The following is a 24,345-nucleotide window of genomic DNA, read 5'->3' on the forward strand; positions in this document are numbered from 1 at the left end:
TCCTTCTAGTCCAGAGGCATGCCCAAATTGGTAACTCAAGGAGGGTAGTCTTCGCTATGGTTGCATCATTCTTACTTTCACACACTCTCAAAGGAAACCTTGGGTGGTTTCCTCTTCTAATTCAGAAAGACAGTACTGCTTCCAATATTGGAGTCTGAGAAACACTGTTCCAGTGGCAAGGAATTCCATGAGTCGGTGTGATTCTAACTCTCAAACATGGGGCCTTACAGAAACATGCTAATTTGGGAACTGTAAAGAATGCCTCTTCGAGATATAAAAACCGAAGATGGCAGGCATGAAGTACTTAAAATTAAAAAGAATTAGCTTACATATATGTCTGGAAAACCAAGGCTATTTTTAGTTGATTAAAAACCTGAATTATCAAAAATTGCAGCCCTACTGTAAACAAAAATCAATATATGAATAAATTAAATATGCAATGCTACAGCCCCTTTCCCCAAAAAACAAGGGCTCCTTGGATGTATAACTGAAATAGCTCTCTAGAATTCACACTACATTCCCCATCTTAAAACAGCTGTGCACTCCAATCATTGGAAGGAATTTGAGAAAACTAAAGCAGCCATCCTGAGAATGTACGGAATACACACAGTACTGTGATGAGCAACTTAAAGTAGTGAGACCAATTGCAAATCTGGCCCTGGGGCCACCTGGGGCCAGGACTGCAAAATGCCAGCCCCTCCCAAAAAGATCATTTCCAGTTATCACAGAAAACCAGAAGTGCCATTTTGGGGCATTTTAAAGGCCTCAGAAAGCCTTCTGGGGGCTGGGAGGCCATGGGCAGCCTCTCCGGCTTTTAGCCTTCTAAGGCCTTGAAAACAGCCCCCTCCAAAAGAAAAGAATGTCAGTGGGGGGGGCGGGGGAAGGGTCATGGTGTCACCCCCTGCAGGGTGTCACCTGGGGCATCTGCCCCTCTGACACACCCAGATACACCAATGAGTGAGAATGGGGAGCCACAATTCTTTAAACAAGTTTATTTAAAACCCTGGAAGGGGGAAAGGGAATATAGTGTTTTAACAACTTCTTTAATAACAACAAAGCATTTTGCATATATAATATCAGATTTGTGTAATTTAGGCAGCACTTATGCCCCCCCCCCCACACACACACTGGTGCATTCATGTTTCACAGTCCTCACTGGGGAATTGAGTTTTGTCCATGCCCAGGAAGCTTGGAGAGCCACAGACCATTGGCCCCTTAGTGAGGTTAGGGCCATGTTTCACTTTCCCACTGCCCCCCTCTCCAGGAAGGGTCATGAGTAGGGCTGATTCACTGGTGATGGAGATGATGGTCTGAGTGGTCGAGCTCTTCTGATTTGTGGCCAGTTGTGCCAAAACCAGCTCTGGTCTAGATGATCCTGAGGCCTCTGCCATTTCTGCCCTCCTGCCTCTGCTTTTGCAGGGCACAGTGAGGTGGCCCCTATAAATGTCCCAGACCAGCAAGGCAAGGAAAAGGAAGGCAAATGCAAATCCCAAAAGCATTGAAGTCAACAATGGGCCTTGGATCTTGCTGGGCAGCTCTTGTCTCACTGGATCCTCTACCTGAGGAGGTATCAAAGACCAGCTTGTTGGAGTTGCTGAATCAGCACGCATTCGGTTCAACAGGCTGTGCTGAAGGGCAAGGGAATCTTTTCCTTGTTGGGGGTAAAGGAGATAGGTGGCCATAGTCACATGGAATTCTTTTCCACTGGCTTTTTCAACAGACTTGCACTCATAGAAGCCAGTGTCATCAACTGTCATATTAAAGATGATCAGTGCCCCACTGAGGAACAGATGTTTGGCCTCTTTGATCTGCAGCCAGCTCCCATTAAACACCCACATGGAGCTGGCTAGGTTGGACATGGGAGTGCAATTGAGACGCAGGCTGCTACCAAGGGCAACAGGGTACCTTTGGATCTTCTTGTCTGAAAAGCAAAGAGGTCAGGATGGTTAGACTCTCCTAGGCTCCCTCTTCCTCCCAATGATAACCATCTCCTTAAGCCTCTGCACTAGCTCCCTGTCACTTTCAGCACCAACTTCAAGCTTCTAGTCCTTGTTGTTGTTTATGTTCTCTCTGCCCTTGGGTTGTATCTCCTTTTTTGTCTCCTTGCTCCTTCCTACCAGACCCCCTGGTCTTCCCATGAACCACTCTTTCTTCATGCCCTCACAGTGTACTACTCCTTGGATCCAGCATAGTCTCACTGACATTCTCTTGGAGTCTCCTCAACAATGTCTGATTGTGTTAGTTCCTGTTAGAAAGAAAATTCCTCTTTTTGCCAAATCCTGCAATTTCTTGCATTCAGAAGCCCTTTCTAAAGCATCCCATAAGGCCTATTTGCTCCATCACCCCCTGAAATTGAAGATATGCATCTCAAAGTAGGCCTCTGAGCAATTGGGCTCTGTGACCTTATCCTCTGTGCCACTAATGATCCGTTTCCACTGGAAGCCTGCCAGAATGATCTCTTGCACTACCTCAAGCGCCCACCCCAGCCCCGCCGACCCTATATAAAGTCTTAACCTCAAAGCTAGCAAGTTGCCTCTAGTGTGATGGTCTGAGCCCCTACTCTCATTCCCATCTTCCATCTTGAATCTTGACCACTGCAGGACTGACTACACACCTCTCTCACCTTTGATCCTTGTACTGCGCTGGAACTAGCCTGCCTGGACAGCCAGTCAGCTCTTCCTCAGTCCCAGAACCCATCACCTGAAGACTTACTCTTGTCAAGACTTAACACACATCCTGCTAGAGGCATCACTAGGTTTTGCATTACCCCCATGATGACCTCACCCGGTACCAGACCATACAGAATAAATTACAGTATCATAAGCACAGCCTAAATGCAGTGGCATCATTAGGGTTGGTGTAACCCCCTGTAACTTATTAATTTAAACATATAACAGTGCAGGTCACCCAACAAATCAGTAACCAACAAAAAACCAGTGGCCAACTTGATGACACTCACACAACTGAATAAGAGTTCTGGTATTAGCTCTGATACATAGAAATGAGAGCTAACTCTTACTAACACCTTATTGGTTCTCTGCTATGTCATAAAACCTCATTGACTCTCAGAGCAATCAGTCTCATTGGTTGGTTTTGACTTAAGGAAATCCACTTTTTGTTACAAAAGGTAGTTGTATTTTCCTTTTCTGGTTAAATGGCCATAATGTTTGAAAGAATACAGATATTTCAATGTGTTTTGTTCCATTGCATTCTGCATTAAATTATGCATCAAATGATATATAACATGATGGCATTCAAAAATACCAAGATTTTCACAATTTTGGCCAGCAGTGGAGTCACACACACACACACTTCCCGAGAGTGTCACTCAGTGCAATCTGCACCCCCAGCACCCCCTAGGGATCCTGCCATTCAGGCCAACTTTTTATTTATTCCACTCTCAGTGGGTACCATGCCTGAAATGGTCTGCCGATCATTCACTTGCCCACTTATGCAAGTGGCCAGTCACCACATGGCTACTCAACCTTCACAAAACACAGCCCACATTTCTAGGGTGCTGCTTGCAAAAGCTTGAGGGCTAGAAACATTATTTTTAATGAAAAAACTGGATTCTCACAACATGTCCACAGTATGTTGTAATGAAATGAGAACCCAAGATATCAGTTCAAGGCCACTTTACCCATGATGAAATTTCTACATAGGATACATATAATCATAGGTAGACCTGCATCACTGCACCCACATACTATGATTTTCAGAAGAGGCTGTGCTCCTTGTCCCATCACCATCTGGGGTGCAAATGGTGAGGTTTCAGATCGAGACCTTCTCACTGGTAGCTTCTCAGCTGCAAAACTCCTTGACACTTGGCTAACCGCCCTTAGTCATAGTAGGCGTCAAATTAAGGCATACATTCAGATGTACATTTCATATTTAGATGTACATTTTATCATGGTGCAGAACATTTAATCAATGGGCTCTCTTCAATGGACTTGGTTTTGGCTGCCAATTTACAGCCCAATCCTGAAGGGCTACTCACTTTACTGCTGACGGTAAGGAAAAGGCGCTTGTGTAGGGTGTGCAGCCCTCCATGAGCGTCCTGGATCCTGCAGAGCTCAGCTCTGCGAATCCTCCTCCCACCCGCCCCTTGGCAAGCCTCCTCCCTGCCCCTGCCGGGCTCACCCCTCCCCAGAATGCCTCTCCCACACCCCCATCCACGCCTCTGCCTCCCGTTCCGCAGCCTGGCGGTCCAGGAGACTGCTGGGCCGTGGAACCTGGGCCACCGCCCAGCGCTAGCCCAGCACTGGCCGGTGCTGGGCTAGCACCAGCGGGGGCCCGACAGTGAGCCCTGCAAACGTGCCTTGCGGCATGTTTGAGACTGCAGTCTCAAACCACAGGACTGGGCTCTTAGTATTGCTGCTGTGTGCAGAGTTAGCTGTTATACTGCTTGACTTGCAACCTGATTTTGATGGTTGTTAGCTACCTGGAGGGTTCCAACTGGTCCGGATATAAATAATGAATACCCTTTTGATTATCACATACATATGGACCACATGAGACCAATGAATGAACAACTAACATTCAGATTATCTGCTTACCATTTGTGTAAACCACTCTGAAAGAAAGAAAGAAAGAAAGAAAGAAAGAAAGAAAGAAAGAAAGAAAGAAAGAAAGAAAGAAAGAAAGAAAGAAAGAAAGAAAGAAAGAAAGAAAGAAACTTGAACATTGACTGTCTGTTCCTCTCTACCTCCTCTTGTATTTTTTTTCTGCTTCAACTCTGTTGCATGGTGGTTTGGGACTACTTAAATGTTTTTCATATATTTTCTGCTGCTTAATACTTGCAATTTTATATACTGTGCTTGGCAGCAACAGAGATTTCACAACAAGCTGCCACAACCCCACTGACATTGGCTCCCACATGTGTGAGAATTCCCCAGGTTCAACCCAAGGTTAAATATTAAAGAGGGAGATAATGGTTCTGAAAGGAAAAATGAACACAATGGCCTTTGCCTTTTATCCCCTCTGGAGAGGTTTTACACTTTTCAAAAATTGCCTTTTTGTATTAAAATAGTATTACTTCTGAAGAAACAGTGATAAAAGGAGAAAACGAACACCAAAGCTTTCACACACTGACTCCAGGAATCTCTTTCAGTAGGCTATAAAAATAATCAGTCAAACAGGTGGTGGCACTACAGGGTCTACTGGTGCATTTTTGTGTTTGAAACAGATTTCTGAGGTTGAGACCAATGGCTGCTTCTGATAACAAAGACTTAGCCTTAACTAGAGAATCACAGCCTTGCAGGGATCAGATGGCATGGCATCTGCTAAACAGGAGGCAAAAATGCACTTGCAACCTTTATGTGAAAGAGTTTGGGTGCAACTGAACAACATCTGCAGAGCCAGTTGTGTCTGAGTGGAGTTGGGGGAGGGGAAGAGAACAGTGATGCTGCAGTTACCATGGAGAAAGCACCACTATCTTTGGAGAGGAAGTCTATTGCTTTTACTCGCCTGCCTGTGGCATTGCTATCATCAAGCAAAGCACTGAGTGCAGGATTCCACAGTGTTGTGCCACTAGAGGCCAAAGCTGGGGAGGGGGGAGGCTGCAAATGGTATCTCACAGTTAAGCTCTGGCAGGCATTCACAGCTAGAAGCAGCAACAGTGGGTTCAGGATCAAGGTCAGAGGCATTCCTTTGCTCACACACTACTGGTTCCTGTCCCTTTAAAGACTTGGCAATCTATCGGGGAGGATAACTTTTCTGTCTTTGTCTGAGAACTATTATTTTTTTCTAATAAAAGTTAAACAAAAAGAAATTAAAAACCACAGTTCCTGCCTTGGTTGAGAAGTTGTTTTTCATCTGTCTTCTCTTGCCAGCCCAGTGACTGACAGAAGCCTATGACTTTCCTGTCCTGGTGTCCCCTGAAATCCCAAGCCCAGCTCCACCAGCCAGTCTACTGCCTTGATTCATTTTTTTTTCCTTCAACATGGCCTTCTCTGTTAGACATATAGATACAAATTTTGCTTCCAGGCCTGCCCTGTGAAGGGCACTCACAGTGCACCCCTCAGTTGTGAGTAGAGACTAATTTTGCAACTGGATCAACAGACATGCTAGCCAGTCAGTTGAATACTGGCTTGGCCATCAGGTTTCCCATTAGGTTTCAGGTAGGCTGTTCACCTTTCCATATTATTTTAAAATGTTTGTGCGCTTACTCATTTAACACCTTATCTAATTAAAACAAAAAAAAAAACTGTTAAAGTGAATAACTGTTGTGGGAATTTGGGTATTAGGAGGATCTCTGTAATATTGCAGAATTAATTTCCTCTCAGAGATTGACTGGGAGAGGAAGAGGTATGTATTTGGATAAATTGTAACAAGTTCTGTCCAAATTGACACAACTGCTCTAAAAATGTTACATCTGTCTTCACCCTCAGCTGCCATTTAAAAGCAAATTTTTAGCTCCTACGGCTGGCCACAGACAGCCTTTGAAAATATGTGGGGCAAAGCCTGATGAAGTCTCAAAGTTTAAGCATGATTCTCAGTATTTGGGGAGCAACCTCCAGCACTTCTTGCCCCCACCCCATGTAATAAATTAATAATAAAGAGCCGAACAAATTCTACACATTCTTGCAAATTCTGCTTAATTTGCATAATTTATAGAAGTCACCCAATTTCACTTTTCTTGAGTCACCTTGGTGAAGAATTTATTTTCTGAGAACAGTGGGAGGCATTAAAGGGATGGTCCCAAACTGGGGCTCTCAGAGGTCAAGTTTCTCCAGGGGCTCATCCTTGTTGATTAGGCCCTATAAAGTCCTAACCTCACAGCCTACCAAAGACAAGCAACTTTTCTTCAGTGTCAGGACACTTGCTAAGTGTCTGTTCCCTTTCCCTGTTTCTTAAATCTTGACCTCTGCCTCATTTTGACAACATAATTGCCTCTTTCTCCTCTGACCTCTATTGCGTGACCCCTTCCTGGTTCTGACTATAGATCTGCTTGGGCGTCTTCTGAACTGGCAGCCAGCCTCCACCCCAGTTCCAAAATCTGACTGATATAACCTGGCCCAACTTTTGCCAAGGCCATACAGTTTCACATTTTGATTCTAAATACGAAGGAGGCAGGACCACAGTTCTCAAAGATGATTTGACAGGCTCATTGTTTTTAAAGTAATTCAGTTTAGATATTCAATTGGATGCAGCGATTGTTTACTATATCTCTTTGGAAAGGCAAAACATGTCCTTACCGACTTCAGGACATCCAGAAGCATCACCACTCTTGATGTTCTGAATCAGATCCCTGGAGAAGTAGGGAGAGATGGATTAGAATAAATACTTCATGGAGGCATTAAAAAACACTGACAGTTGTACAAAAGTATCTCTAAAAGCATAGTTGTTCCTAGCCTTGTACTGTACAGAACAATGAATGAGAGCTTGGGGCAGATGAGGACTCCTGAGAAGAGAGGCTGAGAATAATGTGCAAACTGAAGAGTGGTGCTTACAGAGTGGTGCTTGCTGACATACAGCTGACTGAGACGGGGAGTCCAAGCTTTGGTGTTAGCATTTGCTTAAGCTGAGGAGAGAGCTGTAGCTCAGTGGGCACCACACCTGCTGTGTAGGCATAAGGTCTGTGGTTCAGTCCCTGGAACCTCCGTTAGAAAGAGTTCAACCAAACAGGGCTGGGAATGCCTCCCAGTTTGAGGATTTAATCTGAGGTGATGGTGGAGAATCAGAGTGTTTAAACTACAGTTGGACCAAAACAGCACCCTCAGTTTCAGTGCTTAGTTTATAGGTAACAAAATGCGAGGTGGGGCTGGGGAAGTTTTGGGGGCTGAAATTTACTGGAACCATTGATGTGTAGTTACTTTTTTTTTAAACCCAGAACTGACTATCAGAGTAATGCAACACATCACATTACATTGTTTTAGGGAGCTTTGGGATTAAGCAAAAAGAAGTCCATTAGCAACCTACAGGACCTCTGGTGATACTGGTGAGTTTCCTTCTCAACCCTGAAAACTGATGGTCATGGCAATGCCTGTGTCTCTGGCCTCTTCAACTATGGCTTGCTTCTCAGGCTTCAACCTTGCCAGTTTAGATCATGTTTCGGCACCAGACAACTGAAAGTAGATGCTTTCTAAAGACTGACATCAGCTGGCTCCAGGTAAACTGCTCTGCCTCAGACTCAGGCTCCCATCTGGAACATGGGAAGAGTAATACTGACTTACCTTAAAGGATTGTTTTAAAGATTTCTAAGATAATGTACATGAAACACTTTTTATGTTCTAAAGCACAGCATAAATGCTACTCTTTATCACATGTCTCAGAGTGAGACTGCATTACTCACCATGAAGCTCCTGGTTGATTAGCTACCAAGATGCAACTGTGAAGAGATGGGGACCATGCACAGTACGGATCCCTTGCCAAGACACAATCAAAGCAGTGTTTATAATGTCTACAGGTTGCAACAGGGAGATGCACCAGCAGGGAGGGAGACGCCGCATACAAATGGCCCTGGAAACACAGTACTGTTAAGTTCTTTCTTCCATAGAGTAATTCTATAAATAGGTGTGTTCACAATAACCAAAACAAGAAATGTATGGATTAGATAGAATAGATCAGTGGTTCTCATACATTTAGCACCAGGACCTGCTTTTTAGAAGGAGACTCTATTGGGACCCACCGGAAGTGATGTCATGACTGGAAGTGACATCATCAAGCAGGAAAAAATTTTGGCCATCCCAGGCTGCAATCCTACCCATACTTACAGAGGAGTAAGTCCTATTTATTATCATTGTTAAAAGAATATACATAAGTTGTTAAAAGTACAGGTCTGTCACAGTTCCCCAAATGCAGTCACATACCATTGTGGCATCAAGTCTAAAATATTAAAAATAAAATATTGAAATGAATGCAGACCCACATGAAATTGGCTCGCAACCCACCTGGTGGGTCCCAACCCACAGTTTGAGAAACACTAGAATAGATACATAAGTCTGATGACAAAATGAAAGAGAGTGTTGTGCTTCAAAGATATTTTACCTTTTGGGGAGACAGCCTGAGTATCTTTACTGGCTCTGGAGATGGAAACAGCTGTATCTCTTCCACAATAAACATCTCCCCCCAGCAATTGAGAGCTTTATGCAAATAGCCATTCTCTGCATAAAATGAAACACACGTTTAAACCCTAATTGAAGCGAATGGATAGAGCGATGAAATACTGCCAGAAGGTACTGTGGTCAAAACAATCCCAGGATGGAGAAAGATTAAACATTAAATTGCTTAGGCCAGTGGTATTCAAACTGGGGTATTGTGACGCCCCAGCCTGAGGGTCCTGGTCCCTTTCCCCTTAAGGGGCGGGGGCAGCCAGGAGGCAGGGAGGAGGCAGTGGCGCGATCCCCAGGATCGCGCTGTTCAGGGGGGCTGCAGGTGCACTTGCCCAAGCCCCCTGCAGCCCCCCGGCGGTGCGGAGAGCCCTGCACAACCTTTGGCCGGGCTCCCCAGGTCAGGGAAGGTGACAGCAGAGCAATTGCACCCCACTCCGCTAAACCAGAAGCAGTGCGCGATCGCCCCACGTTCCCTTTTGACCGGGCTGCAGGGACTGGGGTGCACCCTCCAGTCCCTGCAGCAGCCATCCCTGCGGGGCTCCCTGGGTCAGGGAAAGTGAGAGTGGGGCGATCATGCAGGGCTCCCCACACCCCCGAAGGTCGCGCAGGGCTCCCCACACCCCCGGGGGGCTGCAGGAGGCTTGGGCAAATGCACCCCTGAATGGTGCGATCCTGAGGTTCGCGCCACTGCCTCCCCCCCGCCCCCACAAAGACTTACTGTGGGATTCAAACTGCAAGTTTGAAAACCGCAGGTTTAGGCTCATGAAACAAGTGCTTTATTTAGTTAACATTGGAGACCCCAATTATATCTCTGTGATTAATGTTAATTGATCTTATCAAACAGATGGGAAAGGATCTGGTGCTTCAGTTATTAGCGTAAGCATCAATAAACTTTAAAATAATAATTTTTTTTCTAAAAAGTGAGATGCATACCAACTCCAATTAAATTTAAGAAATTGTTCACACCATCTGATCATAACTCTTGAATCAAGATAATTAGCCTTTGTGCTGGTAGACGGGAGTCAACACTATACTGAGGTCATCTAGATTCCGTCTCTTTGTTATGCCGCATTGCATTCCTTGCCATTCACATAAAAAGAGTTTAAACCGACCCGCTGTCTTCTCAGTTAAATATTTAAAATAAACAAACAAGTCCACTCACACCAGGTTGAAACACTGCAGAGCAATCCACTCTAGGAGTATACTTGGATTATGAAGCAGAACAGGTCAGAGAGCAAACTTCTAATTTGTTTACTGCTCCCTCAACCCCTTTATCACCTCTACATTTGGCAAGTACATTCTAGGAAGTTAAGCTGTCATTTACTTAATTCTCTGGAAATAATGTGTGCATAGTGCGCCAATATGATGCAGCGGTGAGCAGGGACTCTGATGACTCAGTCTTGAGTTGCAAAAACACGTGTTTTTCGTGACTTGTACAGACTCAAGTCATGCGTGTCAAAAACTTGGGCACTGACTAGGGAGTCAAGAGTTTCACCCTAAAAATGAAAAGACTCAAGACTTGCTTTTGTGTGTGATTGCCTGCTTTTATTCCCACCCCTTCATTTCCCAAAAACACTTGGACAAGACAAAATGACTTGAAAAATGGCTCTGGATGAGTCGCAATGGTTGCCCATTACAACTGGTGGACTATTTGAGTCAAGGGGGGCAGAGCTTCCAGACTCAACTTGAGACTCACCACTGCAACTCCAGCACATCCCTGGTGGTGAGACTGTCAGTCTAGGGCCAGGAAAATTAAGCTTGACTCCCCACCAAGTCATACAAGGTCCATATATTTTGGGCATAGAAACCAGCTTACCTGTTCCTAGGAAAAGTATGTCATATGTTGCATTATCTAAGCCACTGATTTGATGTACCACTAGCCGTGTGTATTTTGGACCTCTTTTCAATAGCACCGGGTGGTGGCTGATAGGATTCACGGTACCATCCATCAAAGGGTGGTCTCGGGCAAACTGGAGGACCTTGTCTGGCAAGTCAAACGAGGAGCTGTAACCCTGACGTCTGTCAGAAACATCAATGCACTAGAAAACAAGGCACAACATGAGCAGTTATGATATTTCTTCAGACATCTGAAGAATTAACACATGCCAAGGAGGGAAGCAGACAACCAATCAGGATGGAGACTCCAGAATCACAGTATTTAACCCATTCGCCTTGCACTACAGACCTGATTAAAATCTGTCCTCTGAAATTGCCATTTGCCTCAGGAAGGAAGCTGCCAGTGCTACAAATGGCAGCTTCACTCCTAATGCAAATAGCATCAGGGAGGAGGTTTTCTTTGAGATTGTGGGTATGAGAGGAAAGTATTAAATAACTCCGCACACTGCAGTTCAGATCAGACCCTCATAGATTTCATTTAAGCTTTATCTTTGTTTAAATAAAATGGCTGGGCAATTTAACCTGTTTAATGTAACATGTAATTTGGCAGTCATTGAGGCTCTTTTCTTAAGGCAGAATAAGACAGCCACATCTATAAAGACAGGGACACACACCACCCCTTCAAAGGCATGGTTGTTCATGGGGCGGGGGTTGGCTAGAGAAAAGCCTTACGGCACCAGGACGAGGACTGGGGATATCTCCCTGGTGCACCACCCATTTCATGTGCGAATTCTCCCCAGCAAAAGGGCCTTTGAAGTTTCCTTTGGAGAAGACATCCTGAACAACTTCCATCCGGAATACGCAAACAGCTGATATGTCCAACCGTCCCCTTAGATGAAAAATGAAGAAAAAAGGCAGATTAGTTTTGCAATGGACCAGCCTCCTCTGAGAGTGGAAAACTCTGCTAGAGTCTCTGCTTCAGGAGAAACTGAAGGATCAAACCCCAGCTGGAGGAGATACAGCAAAAATACCCATGCTGATGGAATGCAGAGTTGCAATGGGCAGCCTCCACTAAGGAAAGGTAGCCTTTTTGCTGCCTTTTTGTCCTGTCATGGATGTGATTGAAAGATGCTATCACATTCATTGCAGAGATGTAGTAGAATTATCCACCCCCAGGAGAAGCAGACCAGAATGGAGAGATAATAGATCTAGTAGAGAGCTCCTTTTATGGGGAACACTTTGGAATTATAGAAGAGTTTAATTTTTTTACAGTGCTCAAATGGTTCTCCCAGTGGCTCTGGCACTCAGCTTGGGACACATGGTTCTATGCAGACAGAAATATCCAAATTTCATCAACAAGAGAAAGAGAAACGTGGATCACAGATATAGTACTGTATTATACTTTTGAAACCCTGCCTGTTTTTCAGCTTTCCTTTTAAAAGGAGTTCTGCAATTAAAAGTGGCAAAAATTGAGTGTCTCAAGATCACAGTTACCACTTGAGACATATACCTTTGATATGTCTCAGGTGGTAATTGTGATCTTGAGACACTCAATTTTTGTCACTCTTTTTAATTGCAGAATTCCTTCTTAAAAGGAAAGCTGAAAAACAGGCAGGGTTGAGAGGAAAGAGAAGATTCAAAAGGAAAACTTCCACCCTAAGTGATACTAGGTCTGTAAATGTACCCTGAAGTGACCTGAAGATGTATTTATTGATAAGGATGAAAACTAAAAAAGGGGGGGAATAGGGCCATTTTGAAGATATCAATCTCTTGTAAAATATTTAATTATAAAACTTCTTGAATCACTCCCAAAGCAGCATACAAAATAGTCTACCACAGATTAAAATTCTATCAAAACAGAAACATGGAACACACACAGGTCAATTTTTCTCAATTCAATAGAATCACCACTGCCTGCTTCTGGAACGTTGTGAGAGGGAGCCAAAGGAATATAACCCCATCACTATGCATGGTGCTTTACTAAAGATAATAGGGCAGGTCACTGCGCTGAGGAACTTACAATCTAGAATTCAACAGATAGGAGAAAACAAGGAACAGGAGGGAAATGGAGGCAGAAGTAAACAGGGGAAAGAATATGGGAGGAGATTCAGTAGAAAAAGGACAGGCCCCTGCCTGAAGGGCCTTGCAATCTAAAATTTGCCATAGAGCAAACAACAGAGGATGACATGGGAGACAGAGGCAGGAGTAAAAGATGCAACCGCACTGCTAGTTTTCATGTTCCCTTTTGCACCGGTGCCTTTGCAGATCATTGCAATGAATTTGCAATGAAAAGATATTTTACCACTGCTGAGTAAAAATCCCATAAAAGATGTTTTCTCGCCAGTTGGCAGCTTTGAGCACAAAGGCGTCCTGAATAACGTTGAACTGGAAATCTGACTCAGGAGCAGAGCAGACAAGGGTGGACTTTAAAAATGAAGTCCATCTTTTTTTCAAGATGCGCTTTCCACCAAGATCACCCTGTGAGGAAGAAAAATAGTTGTCAAGGAGGTCTTCAAAGAGAGGGTGATGCTAGAGCCAGAAGATGGGAGGAGATTGTTCTTATACATAATAGCGTCATTTATATGAATGGTACTTTACAAGGTACAAGAGAACAGGTCCCTGCCTCAAGGAACTTACAAGTTTTAATTTGAGGCTGGGAGATGAGAGGGAGGGAAATTTAAGTAGAGGGTTGGAGGTGAATCAACTTGTCCTCAAATTGTATTTCATTTATAAGAGTTTGAGCTTTGTTTCAATGGGGAATGGACTAAGTTTTGAATGTATTCATTACTCATGTATTTATTATATTTATATATCACTTTGTAACCCAAACATGTTCCTAAAGCAGCTTACAGTTAAAATGGTACAATTACTGTATGGATTTGTGGAAAAATACAGCAGTCTCTTTTGGCTCATAGAAACTGGTGATCCAGTTCAGGTTCCAGTCTCTTCCAGTAGGAAGAGTGGACCCAGGTGGACTCAACAGGAAGGTGGACCCAGGAGGAGAATGGCTGATGGTCCTTCTGTGCTAGCTTTAAATTGGGGCATTGACCCTCTGATGTTGATGCTCCAACATCTTCTGGAACAAACCAAGGGTCAAGACTTGGGAAGGAACAAATGCTGTGTGTCTCTTTCAGATATTAGATCTTAAGTCATTTTAAAACGGGTCTGATTCATCCAGCCACCTATGTAAACTGATCAGGCGTCCAAAATACACACTTTGCAGATCTGAGCAATTCGTGAGATGAGAAGTTTATCATAGAACTCAAATTCAACAGCAGTTTCTGTGAAGAATATGTAAATTCTCTCCGAGCTGGAGCTTGTTCCATTCTCCTGCATGAGATCCATATGAACAAAGGTGGGTTCTGGAACAGGCCAAGCAAGACAGCAAAGTCACCGAGTATCCTTACTTCCATTCCTTTAGCGTTTCAAGATTTTGCACTGTGATACATTTAGCTTCTCCTTAATTTAGGTTTAATTAGGAAAATTTCTAAAAATTAATTCTGAAATTGGAGGATGCAAGATCTAATACAGCTTTAAGTCCTTTCCATTTTGTTGCATCTCCTTTCTCCTCTAAGGTACTGATGTACCTGTGCACCTAATCAAGATGAGATTGTGCAGGTGACTGGACCAACACTCTTTTTGTGCTGCAGTTTACAGCAACACACATGAGCTCCTGCACACTGGGAAAGCATCACACAAAATGTATCTTTATACCAATGCATGTCTAATCACAGTAACATTTCTTTTTTGCAGTGCTTTATCAACACACGTGTGTGCATTAGCAAAGGCAAGGGAAAGGAAACAAATTCTGACACCATGCAAACTGTACAGAGGCAGTATTTTGAACAACATTAGAAAACATAAAATGAATTGATTCTGTATGCATCAGTTCCATGTTGAAAACAAGGGTAGGTAATGCAAATTTCAAAACTCAGGGAGAAATGCAGCTGAGAATGTTAGAAGCAACCTCTAACAACCATAGACTTAAACCAGTTTAATAGTCATTCAGTCACTGCAAGGAATTGTAGTTCTATAAAGGGAGTGAGATCTCTAACACAGGAGGCTCCATACCCTCTCACCAAACTGCAATTCTTAGGATTCTATGTTGGAAGCCATGACATTGAAACTGGTATACTGTAATATCAAAAAAAGAAGAAAAAAAACCTGAATTGTAGCCATGACTGTGTAAAGGTTATCTGAAATTAATTTTCAAGGAGTGCAAAAAGTTTGATTGCCTGGATGAAAATGGGGACATGAATTCCTTCACTCTGATATTTTAAGCCCTTTGTAAAAGGCTGATTGTTTTTCCCCTTCCTTTCCTTCTTCTCCCTTTGGAAAAAAAAACCCTAAACAAACATCAATTCTCAATATAGCTTTGCTTTTGGGGCCATAGCAAAAATCAGCACAGATTAACATCAGACTGTCAGTAATACACAGAAACCTAGATTAATCCTTTGTGGGAAGGATAATTTGTTATCACTCAGGCTCGATCACAACTCCCTCCTTTAAATATAGGCCTGTTATAGAAACTAATTACATTCTTTTGCAACCCGTTTTTGTTTTTATGAAGCCGAAAGAATAAAGCCTTCCTGCTGGCATGCAAATTGGTGAAAATAAGCCTGTCAACTGATTAAAGAACTTTATTTATGGATTAATTATCTGATTTTTGAAGTGATTAATCAAATGAAATATGTTTACAAATTGCAAGATGCCAGAGAAAGAGCCCTTGGGGAGGATCCATTGAAATTAAAAAACCCAAAGATGCCACTTGTTGCAAGAAAGAAAGGACATCCATACTGCAGTGCCTGGACTTGTGATGGTAAAGCCTATTATGCTGATTGGCTGTGATGGCATGGAATGATAAGTTTTTCATGGAATACTCTGCATGGTATTCCAAATACTCAGCAAAATGGCAGATGCGCTTCAATGTCAGTAAGTGTAAAGTCATGCACATTGGGGCAAAAAATCAAAACTTCACATATAGGCTGATGGGTTCTGAGCTGTCTGTGACAGATCAGGAGAGAGATCTTGGGGTGGTGGTGGACAGGTCGATGAAAGTGTCGACCCAATGTGTGGCGGCAGTGAAGAAGGCCAATTCTATGCTTGGGATCATTAGGAAGGGTATTGAGAACAAAACGGCTAGTATTATAATGCCGTTGTACAAATCTATGGTAAGGCCACACCTGGAGTATTGTGTCCAGTTCTGGTCGCCGCATCTCAAAAAAGACATAGTGGAAATGGAAAAGGTGCAAAAGAGAGCGACTAAGATGATTACGGGGCTGGGGCACCTTCCTTATGAGGAAAGGCTATGGCGTTTGGGCCTCTCCAGCCTAGAAAAGAGACACCTAAGGGGGGACATGATTGAGACATACAAAATTATGCAGGGGATGGACAGAGTGGATAGGGAGATGCTCTTTACACTCTCACATAATACCAGAACCAGGGGACATCCACTAAAATTGAGTGTTGGGCAGGTTAGGACAGACAAAAGAAAATATTTCTTTACTCAGCGTGTGGTCGGTCTGTGGAACTCCTTGCCACAGGATGTGGCGCTGCGTCTAGCCTAGATGCCTTTAAAAGGGGATTGGACAAGTTTCTGGAGGAAAAATCCATTATGGGGTACAAGCCATGATGTGTATGCGCAACCTCCTGATTTTAGAAATGGGTTATGTCAGAATGCCAGATGCAAGGGAGGGCACCAGGATGAGGTCTCTTGTTATCTGGTGTGCTCCCTGGGGCATTTGGTGGGCCACTGTGAGATACAGGAAGCTGGACTAGATGGGCCTATGGCCTGATCCAGTGGGGCTGTTCTTATGTTCTTATGGAATGCTTCTGCAGTCTAGCTTCTGCGGGCAAAGGGGAAGTTGTCAGCTTAGATGGGATCAGATTACCCAGGGGATGGAGCTGGAACTCTGTTGGGTCAGGCCTGTAAGTGGTCTGTTGGAAAGGCCAGAGAGGAGTATGTAGTCCAGGCCAAAAGCCAAAGTTCAAGTCCAGAGCAATGAACAGTCATCAGATAGACGAGAGGCAGGTGCAAAGCAAGCTCATGCCAAACTCACTGTTGATGAGCAGCAGCTGAGTATAGGAGCACCGGAGATCAAGAAAAGTTGTTGCAACAGAGAGGCAGCAATTTGACCCCAAACTCTGATTTGAATGTGAGCATGGTTCTTGCACGGCCCTTTTATGCAAGGACTGAGATATCTTAAAACACTGCTTTGCATGCCTCTCTCCCTCCACAATCAAACTCCCAAACTTAAAAAAAGAAGTTTCCATTTTCAAGAATATGTTCCACATTTTCCTGAACGTCTGCTTGCTTATTAAGCCACTGTCAAGAAAGCCTTCGCATGCAGCATTTTGCTCCAGCCTTCTTACACTGTGTCACTTTCTCACAGACGCCACATCAATGCTGTGCATTTTCTAAAGACGGAGGATTTAATTGCATCCGAAGGTTTCTGTATGTGACAAGGTGTGATGCTGGCAGCAACTATCACAGGAAGGAGGCCTTGAGAAAGAACTACTGCACCTCCAGCTCTGTTAATTGGAGACCTGTATCTGGCAGAGGGGTAAAGATTATATACAACAGTGCCTTACCATTGAGCCAAGATGCTTTAAACTCTGTTCTTAAAGGATTCCTCAGACTCCGGAGTATAATTGGCTCTGTGCCCAGGAAGTTATTTGAAGTGGCTGAATAAAGTGCACCATCTGAGGAGGAAAGTTAAGAGAGACATATTTTTTTCTCCTCCTTCCCCCCCACATGTTAAATGTATTGTGTGTGCACAGTAGGTGCAGGGCTATATATAGAGACATGTCCACACACATGTATGCACATATTTCAGCCACTGCTGCTGGCACAATGAAAGATCATCTCAACTTCCTCTCTGTCAGGGAGAACCATGCAAAAGATTGCTACGTCAGAGCAGAGAGTGCAGTCAGAATGTTCAGGCTGGCCATTCTGAATTGCAGTTGTTAAGACTAAAATCATTTTCCACCTAAACATGGTGGAAGTTGAAGTACTTTCACCTAAAGTACTGATCAGCATCTTGAGGTCCTTAGAATCAAAATGTAGTCTCTCCCCAAAAAATATAAGAGCAGCCGTGGTGGGTCAGACAAAAAGTGTGTCTAGTCCAGCATCCTTCTCCCAACAGTAGCCATATAGATACCTCCCAAGCATCCCATACACGGGACATGAAGACAACAGCCCCCCCTTTGCTCCCCCTGAACAGATATTGACAGATATACTGCCTCAGAACATGGAGGTTCCCTTTTTTATCTTTATGCCAGGCCAATGGTAGCAGCCAGCAATCATTTTCTTGTATTCATATGATAGCAAAGAAAGGAGACTTGAAGGCAGCAGGTCTCTCCTGCTGTTTATCCAGCAGCAACTGGTCTTCAGAAGTATACTGCTTCTGAATTTAAGGGCCCATCTAGCCTTCATGATTAATAGCCAGAAACAGATTTCTCCTCCACAAATGTCTCTAATCCTCTGTTAAAGCAATAAGCCTGTGCCCATTATACCATCTTGCGAGAGCAAATTTCATAAATTAATTGTGCATTATGTGAACTATTTCGTTTGCCTGTCCTAAATTTACTGCCATGCGTTTTATTGGTTGATCTGAGTTACAGTATTGAGAGGGAGAAAATAAACCATTAATTGTTTTATTAACAAAATTTTGTGACCCCGCTCCCCATCTTTTTTCAAACACAAAACCCCAATATGCTTCAGTCTTTCCTCACAGGCAGAAGGTGCTCCAATCCCTTCAACAATTTGGCTGACCGTTTCTGTACATTTTCCATGATATTCTTTTTGATATAGGACAAGCAGAGTTGCATGTAGTAGCCCAGATTAGATGATTCAATAAACAGTGGTTAGTTGGATTGTGAATGCAAGTCAAATAACCAGATAACTGGTTCAGATAACACCAGAGCTGTGTTTCAAGAAATGAAGGTTCCTTTGTGAGCAAGTTGAGAAGAAGGGGAGAGGACGAGTACTCCTTTAGCTCATGTTTACAGTCCAACAAACCATGGTTTAGAATTAGGCTAGTTTTCAGATGTGGCTACACTATAGGTTTAAGTAACAGCACTACTGCGTTATACTGTTCATTTTCAATTGTCAAGCTAGAGGCAGAGGCATGGAGAAGCGATATCTCTGGTAAAAGAATTTCCTAGTGGACAGGTCACATTAAGTGAAGAGTTGCTACCTCATAATGCTCCCCCCAACTGAAAAATTAGTTTATGTATTTATATAAATAATAAATAATTGCTGACCAGGCCAGTACACCATGCAGGTTCTTGGCATTAGGTGCAGCGTATAGTATCCAGGAAAGGTTAACTTTTATTTAGAAAGATAAACATGTTTTTAAACCTCATGGCACACAGCTTAAAAATAGGCATCCCCTATGAAAACACACATTATTACAGTTAACAGCAGTATTTTGTTTGTTAGAATGTGTTTTTTTTCTAAAGAACACACTTTAGTCTTTAGAAGAAGAAAAAAAACACAAGAATAAGTCTGTATTAAAAAACAGTTAAGGAAATGGGAAGAGACACAAGTCAACACACACTTGAGGAAAACTTCAGAATCCTGAGTTTAATAAACAAGCTCTCAAAAGCAAAAACAGATTTAAAAGGGCATGTCTGTTGTTGCCAAACAGTAGCAGAGAACATTCTACAAGGATGCTTAGCACAAAGAAGGAGTTGTCTTTTATTTCTTTTTAACATGTCAAATCTAGACAGGTTAATCTGTAAATGGACTAAACATACACTGCTCCCAATCTGAAAACTTAAGCATTCAGGAAGGCAGGAAACTGCCATTCAAGGCAGATAATGCTGAAAAACATAAAATGCAGTTAATACGCAGGCCTTCTGAAAAGTCTATCTCAGTTTTCCCATAAGAGAGAACTGGTGCAGAGTCAGGATGGCTGTTAAAAAGATTAGAACTTCCAATAGCCTTTTCAGGCCCGTCTTTAGTTCTGTCCTCAGAAGACGCATCTGCTCCAAAATATACACAGACACCTAATTTGAGTAATTAGCACATGGCAGCCATGACTAATGAGGAAGATATCAACTCATGCTAAGAGGAGATGAAAAACACTTACCAACCATTAAGGAGGCATATCTCATTGCCGGATCAAATGGGCATTTGCCTCTGCTTTCCACAGCTTTTCCATGTAGTTTTAAATGCGTACTGCCAATGATCTATTTGAAACATTAAAAATCCAATATTTCAGTTGAAATCATAGCCATGACCTTTAACTGAGGGAATGGCCTCTAAAAGGGTGGCTAACCTTTCAACGTTAGGGCTGCGAGATGACAAGCTGTACTTGTTGAAATATCCCACTTCCACACAATTGTTAAAGATCTAGAAGCCTAAGTTGAAAGGCTGGTCACCCCCAAACTAGGTCATTACAGGCGCTCCTTCAAATTTTACATAATTCTGACAAAGAATTCACATTTATTTATGCATGGCAGTGATATTCTGTTTTTCAACCACTTCCAATTCAAAGAGATTCACAATATTTTAAAATACAATTTTACCTATTGCTTATGTTCTTAAAAGGCAGAGAAGAAAGTTCTCAAAGGCAGATTACAAATGTTGTGAATAAATAATAAAACAAAAACGAGGTGAAAACAGGTTGGACTTGCTTTTCCCAGCAAATGGTAAAGCCACAAGCTGAGAACCATGAACTAAGCAAGCATAAAGAAAAGGATGGATAAGACAGTCCTGTGAGTGATGTTATAAATAAAGCCAGAAACCGACAGAGGGGATGAAAGAGACAGAACTCTCAACACAAGCATGCAAAAGCCTATTGAAATGATAGTCCCCAGTCCTGTCCACACTACAAAGAGAAATTAAGGGCCCAATCCCATCCAATTTTCCAGCACCATCCAATTTTCCAGCTGTAGTGTAGCCCCAAGGTAATGGAACAAATGTTTTCATACCTTGAGGAGGCTTTTGTGAATGCTTTCCCAGCACAGGATGCAGTGTATGCCCCATTGGCATGGCTGCACCAGCACTGGAAAATTAAATAGGATTGGACCCTCAGTGAGTTCCACTTGCATTAGCGCTCAGCCTCACCATTGTGTGGTTAGATGAGTGGGAAGTATTATAAAGAAGTTGCAGAAATTCAAATTTTTGTTTAGGACTTAATTTTCTTTTGGAGGGTTAGCCTGTTTGGAGGGTTAGCCTGGTTTTGTAGTCTGTTGCAACAAAACCAGCACAGTGTCTTTTCGCACCTTAAAGACTAAGAAATATGCATGTCTGTGAGGAAGTGGACTGCAGTCTATGGCAGTTGACGCTGAAATAAATGTATTAACCTTTAAGGTGCTATAAGGTTCTTGGTAGCTTACTGCTCTGATTCTTGTGTTCACAGGATGGTATTCCTGTCTGAATGCTGCATTAACATTTCATTTTGTTGAGACTATTTTTACATATCTTTTGTAAGCCACTGTGGACACCTCTTTGAGGAGGAAAGGCAGGGTGTAAATCTGTTTAATAACTAATATGTATTATACATTTATATAATATGCATGTACATACCACATAACGGCAGGCTGGATGAAATGCATTTGTTCCACAAACGTATAAGCTGGTTGCATTTATCTTATGAAGGAGGAGTATGTAATTCTGGCATTCAGCCTGAAAAATGCATGCACATAAATATATTTTAAAAAGTCAAGTAGCTATTTTATTACTATTCTTTATTTCTACTGTGCCTTCGGTGTACATCTCTATCCTCAAGGTCTCTATCCTTAAGGAGCTTACAATCTATTATAGACAGCTTGGAAATAACAGAAGGAAGGAAAAACAAGAGTGGGGGAGATCTGGGGAAACACTGTTACATGTACTTGGTTACAGTTGGGTACAAGGTTTAAGAGGGCAAGCCAAGGGCCCCACACAAGTTGGGGACTGAGCAAAGCTGTGGAGGAACAGAGAAATTTTTCAGTGGACAATGCAGTTCTGTGGTTGAAGAAGGCTTGGCCCTATAAAATGCCAGGATGGGGGTTCTAACCCTGAATAGGATTAGACCAGTGTTTCTCAACCAGTGGTATGGATACCACCAGTGGTACCTGAGGTGGTGTCTGGTGGTACTTGGGACTACTGGACATCTGCTGCCCAGCAGTGAGTCAAGCGATGTGATGTGACAAACACTGGTAAGGGCCTTGGCTTGATAGATACAGCTTCAATGCATGCTTTCTATGCACTCTAATATCCCTCCTGTCCACCCTGAGCCTCTAACTGGTGTTTGTCACGTTGCATCTGGCCTCTCAATCCAAAAGTAACTAGTGATGACATCATCACCAGTTTTCTGGAGGTACTTCCAATAGGTGGAACCACTTCATGTGAAGTGGTACAGCAGGGGATAAATGTTGAGAAGTGCTGGACTAGATCTATTGCTGGCTATTTAAGTCACTCAAGACTTTTGCAGGATTGGCAGACCCACTGAGATGGCTTCTCCCAAAGGAATGGTAGCATGGTGAGAATTCTGTGTGGCAGATTCTGAGCCCTGTCACAGAAGCGCAGTTGATAAGGTTCTCTGGAGAAGATGTACCGATTCTTAAACCACTTTAAGCCTACTGTAGAGGTTTGCCTGGAAGCAATGTAATTAACGACTAAAGTATATGTCATACTTTACTCTTTCCTCTGCGAAGACATTCTAACTGCCCATCTTCTGAAGCAAACCATGACTCCTGGAAACCAAAAGAACTGAATGAACAATCAAATAATACTATGGAGAATCAAGACCTATGGTGAATGTGACCCTTCACCCTTACAAAAAGTCCTCATGTGTTTGTGTAATATGGTGCTGGCTTGGACAGGTCTGTTAGTATATCTTCACTATTTTCACACCTGTAACTGTCATGTTCATAAGAAAAGCATAGCTGGATGTGTATTGGAAGCACCAATATAGCTGATACCTACTCCTAGTAAAACTAAGGGGCTGGAAGAAGACGTCAGTAACCCACTGAGATAGCTCATGCCTGTCCATCACTCATGTCCATCCAACTGACCATGGCCAAGAGGTCCAGGAGGCTCAGACTGTGTTGAAGTTTCCTGTCTTTAAGCAGGCAGTTGGAACAGTAGAATCTTGATCCCATAAACCGCCATAAAAAGAGCTGGCCAATTTGAATCAACGTACATTTTGTTCCAGCACTTGCAGAAGGAACCTGCACATTGCTGACTACTCCATGGCCTTTGAATAAAAGAACTGTAACAAAGAAACAGCCCAATCGTTTCACCCACCCCCAATGCAGTCACACCACCAGAGCGCGTGCTGAATCCTGCGGAGGGGCTGTCTTGGAGGTGACCTCTGGTTAAGCCTCCACCACCTGAATGGGTTTGACCAGGATGCTCAGAGGATTACTCCACCTTCAATATTGCCCCTCTTTTGAAGTCAGCAGGATAGATTCTTATGCATGTCCTACCACCTTCTGAAGCTAGAGGAAGTGGGGAGAGGTTTTATTCCTTTCCCATGCCATTTACTGATTCTAAATACAACAACAACAGTATTTATATACCGCTTTTCAACAAAAGTTCACAAAGCGGTTTACAGAGAAAATCAAATATCTAATGGCTCCCTGTCCCAAAAGGGCTCACAATCTAAAATACTGTAGTCCACCTCTACAAAAAAAACTCCATTAATTATTAATTAAAAAGTCTATCTCGCCTTCCCATTCTAAAAACAGAACTCTTGATAAACCATAAAATATATATAAAATAAGAACAAAACATCGGAAAAGAATGGAAGAAAAATAATATACTCACAAGTCAGCAAAATTAACTTTGCATTGAAAAAGGTAGAGCAAGATAGCTCTGTAAAACTGCCATAAGTTATATGATATATTGTTAAAACAATACAAAATAAATAGATCTGTTACAGTGCAATCCTATCTTGTACTGGAACAGGCAGGCCAGGAGGCCTGCGCTGTAATCAGCGCAAGATAGGGGCACAAAGTGGCTCAGCTGGAGACAAGGGGAAACTCTTCCCCTTACCCCGGGTAAGCCACTGCAGCCCCAGTGGGTCTCCTCAGACTTGTGACACCTCTGGAGGTGGCATAAGTCCGAGGAGAGCGGAGCAGCTTGTAGTCACTCCGTACTGCTTTGGAATAGGGACTAGGAACTGGCATATTTGTGGGGGTCCCAGCCCTGCCTCCTGCTCCCAGCCCACCTGCTCCTGGGACTGCTCTCCGCCCGCCCTCCCCCCACCACAAAATGTCTCCCTCCTGCCTCCTCCCTGCCCATTCCAGAGCCTTGCGTTGGCTGAACTCGGCTGACAGAAGGCTCCCTGCCAGAGTTGGCGCAGACGCTGGATTCAGCTTCCACGGGCTAATGTGCTTTATGGCATGTTTGCGACCCTCCCAAGGGTGAGCTAGGATTGCCCCCTTAGTTTTTTAACAGGTACCACAGAACTCCCTGTTGTTACTTACCCTGGTTATTTCTTTAGAGATATTATTCAAG

At 43.2% G+C, this 24,345-nt stretch overlaps 1 protein-coding gene across 1 annotated transcript; it reads right to left on the reverse strand.

The window, feature by feature from the left end:
• Window positions 1–1,136: 1,136 nt before the first annotated feature.
• On the reverse strand, window positions 1,137–21,995 carry LOC136658721 (semaphorin-4D-like). Its single transcript, XM_066635551.1, has 8 exons — window positions 21,957–21,995; window positions 19,985–20,084; window positions 17,481–17,591; window positions 14,106–14,251; window positions 13,192–13,367; window positions 11,622–11,778; window positions 10,870–11,092; window positions 1,137–1,921 (listed from the first exon to the last, which is right to left on the reverse strand). Exons 1-8 carry the CDS (start codon window positions 21,993–21,995, stop codon window positions 1,137–1,139), a joined length of 1,737 nt encoding a protein of 578 aa, XP_066491648.1.
• Between the last annotated feature and the right edge of the window lie 2,350 nt (window positions 21,996–24,345).

Source organism: Tiliqua scincoides, chromosome 8, assembly GCF_035046505.1.
Source record: "Tiliqua scincoides isolate rTilSci1 chromosome 8, rTilSci1.hap2, whole genome shotgun sequence".
Taxonomy (NCBI): Eukaryota; Metazoa; Chordata; class Lepidosauria; order Squamata; family Scincidae; genus Tiliqua; species Tiliqua scincoides.

Bases quoted from the DNA above. Each gene is read 5' to 3' on its own strand.
- LOC136658721 (XM_066635551.1), bottom strand. From the start codon at position 21,995: ATGTCCAGTAGTCCCAAGTACCACCAGACACCACCTCAG. The intron at 17,592-19,984 runs GTAAGTGTTTTT...TTTCCTCCTCAG, and splicing joins ATATGCCTCCTTAATGGTTG to ATGGTGCACTTTATTCAGCC. The intron at 11,093-11,621 runs GTAAGGCTTTTC...CTTGTTTTCTAG, and splicing joins CCAGTCCTCGTCCTGGTGCC to TGCATTGATGTTTCTGACAG.